Below are 11,299 nucleotides of genomic sequence, written 5' to 3'. Positions count from 1 at the left end.
TTAAGCATCACAAAAAGTATTTATTAATTATTAGTCCATTAAATTGAATAGAAATAGCTTGGGAATGAGAAGAATTTATCTCAACAGATTGACAGCCAATCGTTCAATGTCATCCAGACTATAGTTTGTGAATGCTGTTTGTAATTCTTTGTTGAATTCAATTATCACTTTATCGATTTCTTCCTTTGTTAGATGACTCTTCAATGCATTGAAGAGTGCTATATCCAAACCACTGCGCTTGGTCCCAGCCTCTTCAGTTTTCTTGGTAAAGAGGTGAATTTTAGAGCCCTCAGCAAGTTTGTATGTTGAGAGTGAAGAACCATCTGTTAAATCAACAGGTTAGAAACAGTTTGACACGTGTTTTACAACATTTCTGACCTGTAAGCGTTTTTCCTAGATGAACTAGTCTCTGCTGCTGAACTCCTGGCATATTGCATCTTCTTTCAATCAACTGTTTCAAGTGTTCGACATTACATTCTGGATTCACCTAAAAATGAACCCCAGTTAAATTATAAAGTTAAAAAGATCATATTAAAGAATTATATTGACCTCGACTTCGAATTCCTTTTCAGTGAGAGGCTTTACAATGATTTTCATTTCCTTTGTTGACAGATGAAAACTGAATGAAAATTGAATGAGATCGTAAACACCGTAAACCGTCTTATCGTCTGCCCCTGTCAGTACACAGCGCTGCCAAACAATTTTATTACCGCATATTTTTTTAAGTTTTCTTAGGAATTTTGCATTTTTGGCGCTTTTGATCGCTTATTTTAAATTACTACTGATTGCTTTATATTTCTGTTGTCCAGAACTACTCATAATACCCTTTTTGCTTTCATACGCCAAACTTTTTTGGGGACCCATAGACTTGCAATGTCTTTCAAATAAATTTGTTTGTGGTATAACGAGAATATATAAAAATATAATGTTAAAAAATCCAAATTCCCGCAAATTCCTAGTTCAGTCGTGATGTTATATGGATCAATAAATGGAAAAAATTGTTGAAACTACAGTCGTATTATATTTGGTTGAATTACATTGGCAAAAGAATAATTAAGCTCTATTTATTGAATATGATATCCCATGCATTTCGTGATAGGTTTACAAAATATATATTACAAACAATGATAGTGTCACCGTCTTTTCCTCAACGTTCACGTCACCGGGTTACTAATGTTCACAAAGCTTTTCAGGGCGGAGTCATTTTTGATCTTTTGGCTGCCCCCACGGTTGTGGTTGGTTGGCGCCCTACTTATTGATCGATCGCATGTCAACAAAAATACTAAAACCCTCTAGAGAGCAACACACATATAAGATCAAAGGGGGAAAAACGAAAGATATGTTTTGGAGAAAATCTCCCGCGATATACTTTGTACGGGAGATGAACTTTTCAATTCCAAAGTTGCCAAGGATCACAGGTATCCACGACAACCTAATATAATAGAGCTCTATATTTATTGAATTTTCTCGTATCAAAATCAAAGTTTACAATCATCCAAAAAAAAAACGTTCAAATGTAAGGAAGACTTGAGTGGCTGATTTATACTGCACAGCGTGTCCGATTCAGTATATAAAGTAACGAGTGGAGACGCACTCAACGATGTCAAAGTTTTTTTTATTTTAGAATCTTTCACTTTTTGGAGCCATCGCGGTGTAAGTAGTGAAGGACGTAGTGAAGAACAAGGTCATAGCAGTACTTGAATTCCGTCTGTAACTCGAGAATAATCCATAACATATAAGCAGCAGATCAAATCGATATAGATTTCTTTTTAAAAAAAGAGAAATGAAATTAAAAATCTCACCAAGTTTTCAACGAGTTGGGGTCGGTGTCTTCGGACGTTTTTGACGGCCTGGAAAACGTCCACTTCTCCGTGTTGAATGACTTGCTCGATGCAAGCGTTGGCAGCGAAATAAACTCCAACGCGCGATGTCCCGTCTCTGCTCAAAACAAGCGATAAGGTTAAAATAAAATTGTAAATAAAATGATGCGTGGCGAGAAATTTATTCTTACGAGGAAATAACAACTACAGGCCCGTAATCAGTGCGCTGTCTCCACCGCTCCACCATGTTCATTAATTCGACTAGGGCATTGGTGGAAGTGGGGACTTTGTGTCCCTCAGGCCAGCACATCAGCTGGAACAACTGACAGGTTTTTGGCATTGCCTTCACTCCGGCCATCAACTCTGTCAGTGAAACAATCTGCATAACAAAATGAACACTTTTTTATAAAAATACTGATTCGTTTAAATATATTCTAGTCCTCCAGAAAAGCTATACTAAATGTTAAATTGTTAACAAGGAATTAATACAATTTTTGTTTAGTTGGAATTATTAATGGATGCAATCAAGCAAGTAAAGTTGTACGTACCTCCTGGTTTTCATCCCTATTATAATGTTTGATCATCTTTCTGGTCTCGTTAACAATAGTCACCAATGTTCGTCGATGAGGTGCAATATCCTAATCAGCCAAAGGCTATATCATGCTCATGCGTCATGCGTGTGCATTTTTATTTTAAAAAACAACTTACACACACGTTTTGATCTAGACTATAAACAGAGACGGAGAGAAATGTGTGTTGTGTGCCGTTACCTTTTTGTTGATCCGAAAGATCCAACTTTTGATGTTTGGGTAATGATTGTGGGAAACGTGATCGACTGTGAAAACCGGGCCGTACTTGACGGAACGACGGCCGTCGGGCCAAAATGCCGGGTAACTCTGCGGATAGTCAACGATAACACGTCAAAATGGGTACCAGCGGACATGTATATTGATTGGAAGTAATGGGATATAGGGTTGCTGGAAAAAACTTACCGAACTGGGCGGCGGACTTGTGAGAACGACCACAGCACTGCAATCGTAGTCGTAAACGAGAGACCAAAGATCGCCCAGTGTGTGCGGTAGGGGCCATTCCGTGACGATGTACTCACGCGGACGAGTGTAACCCTGTACTTGGTGGAAATACATACAAATTCAATAACTCAGTCAAATCCAATTTCTGTTGCCACTGTAATTATTGATTTATGTATTACGTCAATGAAGACGGCGTTGATGTAGTCGGTGAAACTGTTTCCCTGGAAGGAAGTCAAATAGGGCCGGAAATTGTCCGCTATATCAAAATGCGTATTGAAAGATTAATATCATTTTAAAAATAATTAATTTAAAAAAATAAATTTTACGTGGTATGATGAGAACATCGCGATTTTTGTGTCGGTTGTCTGACCGATGTCCTCCAGCGCAATCGCCAATGGTGAAACGCGGCGTCAGTTTACAGATTTGCTATCGGTAAATAAAAAAAGGGAAAAATTCCAACCCATCGATATTAACATCGATATGTATAGACACACGTCGTTGAATCAATAAAACAGCCAGCCAGTCAATAATCTTACGGCGTATTCCTTCTGGTACTCGTTGAGTTTCGTGACTGGATGTTTGATCGACTTTTGTTTGAGGCGAGTCGTCAACTCGGAGACGGGAAACCACGACCATCCGCAGGTGATGCTCTCCTCCAACGTGTCGTAAATGAATTTGAATTGCTCCTGTTGTCAAAATGTCAAATGCTGTCAATGAAAAAAAGTCTGATATGGGATGACCAATTTTGTTTCGATTTGTACCAAAGTTTCCACCAGGCCACGTCGTGCCTGTCGGAGTTTCTTCATGTAGCCGAAAATGTCGATGAGACCGTCTTCCTCGACGAGTTCCATGTTTGCGTCGATGGCCATAAACACGCCAGACCTGCCACCTCCGTCACTATAATATAGAGATAAATAGGAATTTGAAAAATGTCCAGGGTATAGAGTATACATTATGAAGTGAAAGGCCATAAAACATCATATAAGAGTGCTGGAGCTATGTAATAGCGCATTGAATTACTTGCAGTGAACGATCATGGGCCCTGTGGTATGAGTAATGGAAGTGGTGGTGAGCAGGGCGGCCCGCACTCGTCGCCGGAATTCCACGATGTTGTTGGAATAAGGCTATATAGACACACACACGTTTATTGACCCAGAGAAAAAAAAGCAAACGGTTATATTAAGTAGAGTGTATAGTATACCCCCGGCCAGCATCAGATGAGAGCCATGCGGGTTATTTCGAATGCTATACAAGAGAGAGAATATATAAATAGTTACGCAAGTGTGAGAGTGCCATTCCGTATAGTGAAACTGGAGCAAAGCCCTCTCCTCTTTCCCTTTCTTCGTGGCGCGCATATAAAAGTAGAAAAAGAAAAACAAAACAACATTAACCCAACAATTTCTAAAAAGGAATCGTCAATTTTGTTTTACACAACAACTTACGGGTCCTTCTTTGGTGATTTTGAAATTGCGGATGACGAAATTCGCTAGCTGCTCTTCGTGATTGTAGCTCACGGTGATGCCGTCGTAGACCTCCACTTTGCCTTTGGAAGCCGGCCAATACTGCACGCACATGACCTACATATCACAGCAGCACAAGCAGGAGCAGCAAAGAATATAAGCAAGTGAGTATATAACTCACTTTTGATCGTCTCATAAGTATAAAATATAGGAGCTGTAGTGTATACTTTGATAAAGTCGAAAGTCTTGGTGAGCATGACGATGCAACTGGCATTGGATTGCCAGACGAGACGCCAAAAATCGGAAACGGTCCTCTCGTTGGGTCCCTGAGTCACCACATAGGCATTTGGTTTGAGTATACTCTGCACAGCCAAAGATGAGAGGAGAGCGTGTTAATTACATTCCAGACGTTTTGAGAGAGTCTATATTAAACGTCGCCCAGCATCAATGACGTACATCGACATAGCTACCGTTGACGTAATCCGAGTCTGGAATTCCAGGTTGTAGGTCGAGCACAACGCGGTTGTAGTCATCTGTGTAGTACAACAAACACACACAAGGCAAAGTTTCACCAAATTTGCTCAATTTGCTAATGAGACCCTTAGAGTATATAGTTGGATTTCTCTTTTTCAAAAAGTAGATCACGAACAATAGAGCGCTAACGAGACGAGTTTAAAAGGGCGAAGGAGCGCAAATGTCAACCATGTTGATTAGGTATAATACTATACTGCTCTATACTGTCATGAAATGAATACATCTCTTTTCTGCCAGTTCGTGTTACGAAGCCGTCTCGTATATTTTACATGGAATTATTGTCATTACGCATGCATAAAAATGCGTAAAAATGTCCCAACGAAATTCGATCAGATTAGGCAGAATTCGGAGGACTCTTGAGCTTAAGATTCTTCTTTAATCATTTCTTTTGATGAAGTAAATTAGGATTTCCTATATGAACAATTTTGGCTTCCAGGGACGAAATCTTTCAACTGGAGACATGACTCGAATATTTCGGTGCGCTAACAAACCAACCGAGTTCTCGTCATGATGCACTGCTGTTTGCTTGGGAATGTGATCAGAACAAATTGCGTAAATGTCGGTCATTTGCGAACAAAAAAAAGGATCTAAAAACAGAAGTCTGACTTGAGAGTTTTAAAAATAAAAAGATCTAGGTCCCAACGAGACTCGAACTCGTGATCTCCTGCTTACTAGGCAGGCGCTTTGCCATCTAAGCCATGAGACCGCGTCAATTTTAAAAACGAATAATTTGATGATCTGGAATAAATCAATCGAGAAGTGGCAAGCTCCTTTCGACATGAAAACTGTTTCGCGTGAACTCGTTAGAGATGAATTATTTGCTAGAAAAGCATCTGTCTTGCACTAACGATCCTTGATATGGATTGCTACCTTGCTGCTGCGCTTGTGCAAGATTGATGTATACGTGGCACAACATGACGCGGTTCGATATTTAAAAGGCCCTTGTGGAATATTCATAGTACCTGCATGATTCAATAGCTTTCACGACTCTGCTCCGTGCAATGCTATCGACGTGTAACAGACAAATGTAAAGCTAAAAGACAAAAACAAAACGGTCCACTTACAGGGAATGATTTTCTGATTTTGGTTCTTTGGTCGGTTTTCCGGCTTGGATCCGTGTCGAGTCGAATGACCTTCCACTTTGCACGCCGTCTGTTTATAAACACGGGAAAAATTTAAAAATATCCATCACGGGGGCCGTCAATTGGCGGATGTTTATTTGTTAAAAATAAAAAATGTTTTACTTGAAATTCGACACGAAGAAGGACAGGATACTTCCTCCTCTGCTCGCAATGTTTGACGAAATTAGCCACGTCAACCGGTTTATCGGCAATGGCCGCCATGGCGTTTCCTTCTTCGGCTGTTATAACATCCCATTCGTCGGAAGTAGTATAGCAGCAGTCAATCAATAAAGAAAAGAAAAGAAAAGACAAAGCAAATAAAGAAAAAGGGGACAAAACAAAAGATAATTATGTTAGAGGAGATAAATCAAGTTGCGCTATCCTACGTGATGGGTCGTCCTCCTCGTGACCGCATCAATATTGACGCCCACATTAAGAGCATTAGGCATCTATAACAAGTCCTATATAAGAGGGTCTTTAATCATCAACGAGAGTATACCACTTTGTCCAATCAGAGTAGTAAATGGCTAGCGCCTTTAAGGATATACAGCAGCAGCAGCCTCGGCGGAATGGGATTCGAGAGTTTTGGTATATAAGAATTCCCCACGTATTAGAGGAGACGGGCTCGTTGTTGGTTTTCCTGGTTCCGACAGCATACAGCGCTCCTTTTTTTTTTTGGCTGAATTCCAGGCCAAGGTTAGCGTGATAAAAGCCCCGGTAAGAGGTAGTAGCTAACTATCTTTAGATCTATATACACGCAGCGCATTATTATCCTTTTGATGCAATATACTACTATTTCTTGTTCTTGTGTGTGGGTGGCATTTCCTTGTCCCTTTTTGATGTTGTCAGACAATAGCGGAGATGCAACAACTAATATCCCATTTCTTTATTATACAGACGTTGTTGGGAGAACAACAACTCAATTCGGTGGGCCAGACAAATAAATGGAATGTGTCTGTGTATAGTATAGCCATATAGGCCAGCAGCTGAAGCCTCTCTCTGCTACTGCTACTGCTGGCCGTCATTTCCCCAGTGTGAGTGAACCGGGTCCTTTTGTGCGTGACTTTATTTTCGGACCCATTGGATCCGCGCAACAGGGCCAAACACACAGGAACAGCACACAGCCACAGGAGCAGCAGCAAACAGACTTTTTGGCTGTGCACAGCTGTGTCATCACTTTTTCCTGTTGTATTAGTACTATACGTATACGGACCCTAATATTTCCGCCGTTTGCAGCAGTTCTGACCGGATCTGACGTCAGAGGAAATTCGACATTCCGCCCTCCTCCTTACATCTAACGCGGGAAATTTGTTTTCTCTTTTTTTTTAAAAAAAGAAATAAGACGACGGACGTGTGTCATACCGACAGAGAGGAGACCGCTGTTGAGCATCGACAGCTTGATGGCGTTGGGGATGGACGTGAGCGACGTGCTGGCCGTGCCCAAATAGCGCCTGGCCTTCTTGGGCTTGGCGGAAGCTGACGGATTGCGGCTGCTGTTGTTGTTTGACGACCCGGTTAGTGTTGTTGTCGTCTTCGGAGTGGACAGTGATCGGTGCTTGCGGTTGCTGAATCCGTTACTAGGGACGACGCGCGTGGGGGAGCGCTCACGATGCGATCCCGGCTGATCGTCGCCCGGCCGGATGGCCAGGAAATCTTCAATGGCATTCCTCTCGTCCTCCAGCTGCTGGATTCGGTGGAGACGAACTCGGCCGTCGCTCGACATGTTCCACGAATCACTGGTGTGATTCGTCGGCCCGTTCATCGCCATCGTCAACGATCGCTGCTGCTGGCCGCTGCTCCCGTTTGGTATTAATTGAGATTGGCTGATGGCTGGGTTATTGCCGGATGAGATTTGATATATTCCTGATGTCGTTCGCAATCAGATTGGCAACAGCAAATTCCCAAATAGTTGGTCACTTTTCTCTTCTCTCTCTCGGCAGAACAAAACCAAAATTCACTCGACAGAAGGGCCGTGCTCTAGTCGGAGCAACAGATGAGACTGGACTGGAGATGATAATCTTTGCGATCCTGCCGGTATATACAGCAGCAACTAGGCCGGAAAACTATTCGTGCACCAGTGTATATATAGCGAGAGAGACGATGGATGCGAGTTAAAAAAAAAAGGGGGGCCGGGAATCCATTTGGCGACTGCGCAGTCAGCTGGATATGATGTGACGACGCTCAATTTTCTTTTTCCTTCACGTCCAACTCTTTTCCATCAAAAGATGGCGCGTCTGACAATGGACGAACGGAAATCTTGGTAAAACACGGCGGAAGTGCCAAAGGTGAACATTTAGTGGCCCATCCATTACATCCAGCAGGATCATTTGAATAATGAGATTTATTCAAAAAGAGTTGTGATGATGTGTAATAGAATTCTCGTTTAGACGTCGGCGACGTTGGTTTATGTTCGCCTTTAAAGTTGATTAATGCCAACCAACTGGGATATTATTTGCCATCTCGATTCAATAATCACCTGGTGACGGCAATTTAGACCTTACTAGGGGGGGGGGGGACATTGGCAAGCAGATTGCCAACAAACCAATGGCCCCATAGAGACGAACTTAATAACCGATGACGGCCAATTAACTTTTTCTATTCGCGGATATTCTCGGGACGTGCTGAGTTATGGTCATTTTATTTTTCACCGATCTTTTATCATTCTGATGTGTTTTGCGAACGTTTAAAACCGACTAGAATGTCAAATTGACGCGTTTGCGATGGCTTATTATTATACACCGGCCTAGTCTGCCGCGATCCGCCATCGAATACATGTTCTAGAAATTTTACACAGTGAACATCTTGTTCCCATTAACGGCTGTTTGTTGCATCACAATGATTGGCATTACAGATGAGTTTGTTCGCTGATTCTTGGCGGTGCTGTGGCTGGTTTGGTTCCATTATTATCGAATTTATTGACTTGATGATATTGCCTCCTGGCCATTTCTTTTTTTTTTGGCAACGACATTACTATGTACAGTATAAAGTTAGAGAGAGATCATAAAAAAAAGAAGAAACTATCCAAGTGACCTCCACCGAAAAAGAAAAGAAGAGGGGAGAATCGATCGGGAACCAGGCCATTATCTATACTATACTATACAGTCGACGAGCATTTATTAACTTTTGTGCTGTGTCTTCTCGGTATAATCCGGCGGTTGAGATTTAAGAGATATAGGCTCCGGGGGGACAATATAAGCCGAACTGCTAGGCTATATATCTCACGGGAATACATAAACCCAGATTCGGTTTTTTCTTTTATCTTCTTTTGTTTTTTTGTTTTTTCAATCGCCTTAAAGTCTCTTTTGAAATGCGCCGATTGCATCACATTTTCGTTTGGCAATCAAATCGGTAACCTATTTGTTCGTGTGAAGGTTCTTTTTATAAAAATATCTCTCGTCGTCCTTTCGGTTTTTGCCGGTCTCTCCGCATTATCATACGCTCAACAGTCGAGGCACGTCAAGTCGTTTCACCTATATACTCTTATATCTAATATGCTATACATGCAACAACAAACTCTGCGCTATATAGACGCAAACTAATATAATCTATCAAGAATAAAAATGTGTCAAATGGTAATAATAATAATAATAGCCAACCTATTTGGTATTTCCTCAATAGTCGACGGTGTTTGCGGGCGGCCCGGGGAGTTGAATATTTCTTGCTACTCCGACAAGAATATATAATGGAATCAAGAATAACATGAGCATACAACAAAGAAACGAAATCAATTCAAAATCGAATTCATTTGAAATTTACCCGAGAAATTTGATGGTGGCCACTCCGAGGAAGAAGAGGGTGACGGAAATGCATCCCATGATGGTGTAAACACCTTCAGTCAGTTTGCAACAACGGGCGTGCTGCTGCTGGGCGGGCACGACGTTAATAGTGGCCGATGTCCGTAAAACCATTTCATTGGCTGATGCACTTTGATCCTGTTGATGCACGGCGAAGAACAAAATACCGGCCGTCTGATTGACCAGAAACGATTGAGCAGCGGCAACAACAGCAGCACTGGTGGTGGCGTTGTTCACATGCTGGTCGCCGATGATGACGGACGACTCCATTTCCTTAGGAGGTCGCCGGACGAATGGCCGGCCTATGTCGCTGCTGCATCCGATCCGACACCCATGCACACCAAGAGGTTATAATTCTCTACCGCAATGGGAATGTTATAAATTCCAGCATTTGGCGTCGTCATATAGCGGAGACGAATGTTTGCACCTCGAGTCTTTGCTGCGGTCTGGTTGAATTGGTCCCCTCCTACTCACTCACTCTTGTAGCAGCAGTAGTACCGATATAGACGTGACTGAGCGGCGTCCATCTTCTTGTATACACGCCTCTTGTCCGTCGTCAACTTCTCACCCTGTCCGGAGATTAGTTAAGCAGAGCACGCAGGCTCTCTTCTTGCTGGTCTGGTCCGTCCGTCCAGCATCCTGGGCCAAAACGGAAAGAAACCAGAAGGCGTTGAATAACAACCTGGCGACGTTGCAATTGTATTTTACCTTATAGACGAGTCTCAATGTCAATATCAATCACTCGATTCACCTGTGTGGATTGTGTAGTACACACTCCTATGATGTAACGTGTAGAGGCTATAGCAGCTCATCATCATCAGTCATCACAGCACGCCAGCAACTCGACTGTGCTGGAGCTGTTGATGAAACTGATTAGTCAGTGCTGCACCAGCAGGTTCTCACGATGAACGTGCATAGCACCGCCACCCCAATCGAAAATTCTGGGATCGTCGTTCACGACTTTCTTCCCTTTTTCTTTTCTTCTTTCAATCTTCCGGATTGCTTCGGAATAATCTCAACAAACGCTGGAATTGATTTGTGCATTCCATACCTGTGCCCAGCGCCGTGTTTGTATTGGCATACAATTATTCACAGGGGGTGGGCAAAAAAGAGAAATAGAGAAATCCTTGAAGGAAAATGATGATTTATTCGCTCGTGATCGGAATCATTGAATGATGGATGGATTCCGCAACGACGCCGGCGTTTGAGGGCTGTAATAAAACACGATCGCGCATATTATAACGGCGCGCAGCAAACCACAAAGAGATGGTGAGGCCGTGTGTGTATTATTATTATTATACAACTGTGTGATGCTGTCCTGATGATGTAACGAGTATAAATTTGCTTTGATCTCCCGCTGCTCCTGCTGCATGGGAGGTACTACTAATCCAAGCAGTCGCTCGACACATTTGCAAGCTCGCCGATATCCAATCAATCAAAAGTGAATTCAATCAAGTACAGCACACACGAATAGAATTGAACATTTTCGCGGGTGGTCTGATGATGCACGATAATGAGCACTTCTCATTATGTCTCGAC

At 42.3% G+C, this 11,299-nt stretch overlaps 2 protein-coding genes across 4 annotated transcripts; both read right to left on the bottom strand.

The window, feature by feature from the left end:
• On the bottom strand, positions 1-701 carry LOC124341409 (deubiquitination-protection protein dph1-like). The gene is made up of 3 exons (XM_046794507.1): positions 550-701; positions 379-487; positions 1-323 (listed from the first exon to the last, which is right to left on the bottom strand). Exons 1-3 carry the CDS (start codon positions 595-597, stop codon positions 76-78), a joined length of 405 nt encoding a protein of 134 aa, XP_046650463.1. The 5' UTR covers positions 598-701; the 3' UTR covers positions 1-75.
• Positions 702-1,048: 347 nt separating this feature from the next.
• Positions 1,049-10,116, bottom strand: LOC124340908 (receptor-type tyrosine-protein phosphatase mu-like). 3 transcript variants are annotated; one of them, XM_046793706.1, is made up of 19 exons: positions 9,723-10,116; positions 9,563-9,627; positions 6,090-6,205; positions 5,910-5,997; positions 4,768-4,844; positions 4,539-4,673; positions 4,294-4,428; positions 4,129-4,191; positions 3,872-3,975; positions 3,613-3,748; positions 3,388-3,537; positions 3,178-3,277; positions 3,031-3,107; positions 2,813-2,944; positions 2,591-2,716; positions 2,369-2,458; positions 2,012-2,199; positions 1,803-1,938; positions 1,049-1,708 (listed from the first exon to the last, which is right to left on the bottom strand). In XM_046793706.1, the coding sequence occupies exons 1-19, from the start codon at positions 10,028-10,030 to the stop codon at positions 1,631-1,633; spliced, it is 2,304 nt and encodes a 767-aa protein (XP_046649662.1). In that variant the 5' UTR covers positions 10,031-10,116; the 3' UTR covers positions 1,049-1,630. The 3 variants fall into 3 exon arrangements, with proteins under 3 accessions (XP_046649662.1, XP_046649661.1, XP_046649663.1); XM_046793705.1 differs by lacking the exons at positions 9,563-9,627; positions 9,723-10,116 and adding an exon at positions 7,329-8,045; XM_046793707.1 differs by lacking the exons at positions 2,369-2,458; positions 9,563-9,627; positions 9,723-10,116 and adding an exon at positions 7,329-8,043.
• Positions 10,117-11,299: the final 1,183 nt, after the last annotated feature.

This window comes from Daphnia pulicaria, chromosome 5 (genome assembly GCF_021234035.1).
Source record: "Daphnia pulicaria isolate SC F1-1A chromosome 5, SC_F0-13Bv2, whole genome shotgun sequence".
Lineage (NCBI taxonomy): Eukaryota > Metazoa > Arthropoda > Branchiopoda > Diplostraca > Daphniidae > Daphnia > Daphnia pulicaria.
The sequence above is the reverse complement of the archived record's forward strand: the minus strand, read 5'-3'. Positions and strand labels throughout refer to the sequence as shown.

Bases quoted from the DNA above. Each gene is read 5' to 3' on its own strand.
- LOC124341409 (XM_046794507.1), bottom strand. From the start codon at position 597: ATGAAAATCATTGTAAAGCCTCTCACTGAAAAGGAATTCGAAGTCGAG. The intron at 488-549 runs GTCAATATAATT...GTTCATTTTTAG, and splicing joins AAAAGGAATTCGAAGTCGAG to GTGAATCCAGAATGTAATGT. The intron at 324-378 runs GTCAGAAATGTT...TTGATTTAACAG, and splicing joins TCTAGGAAAAACGCTTACAG to ATGGTTCTTCACTCTCAACA.
- LOC124340908 (XM_046793705.1), bottom strand. From the start codon at position 7,734: ATGGCGATGAACGGGCCGACGAATCACACCAGTGATTCGTGGAACATG. The intron at 2,459-2,590 runs GTAACGGCACAC...TTGGCTGATTAG, and splicing joins TCTTTCGGATCAACAAAAAG to GATATTGCACCTCATCGACG. The intron at 2,200-2,368 runs GTACGTACAACT...TTTGTTATGCAG, and splicing joins ATAGGGATGAAAACCAGGAG to ATTGTTTCACTGACAGAGTT.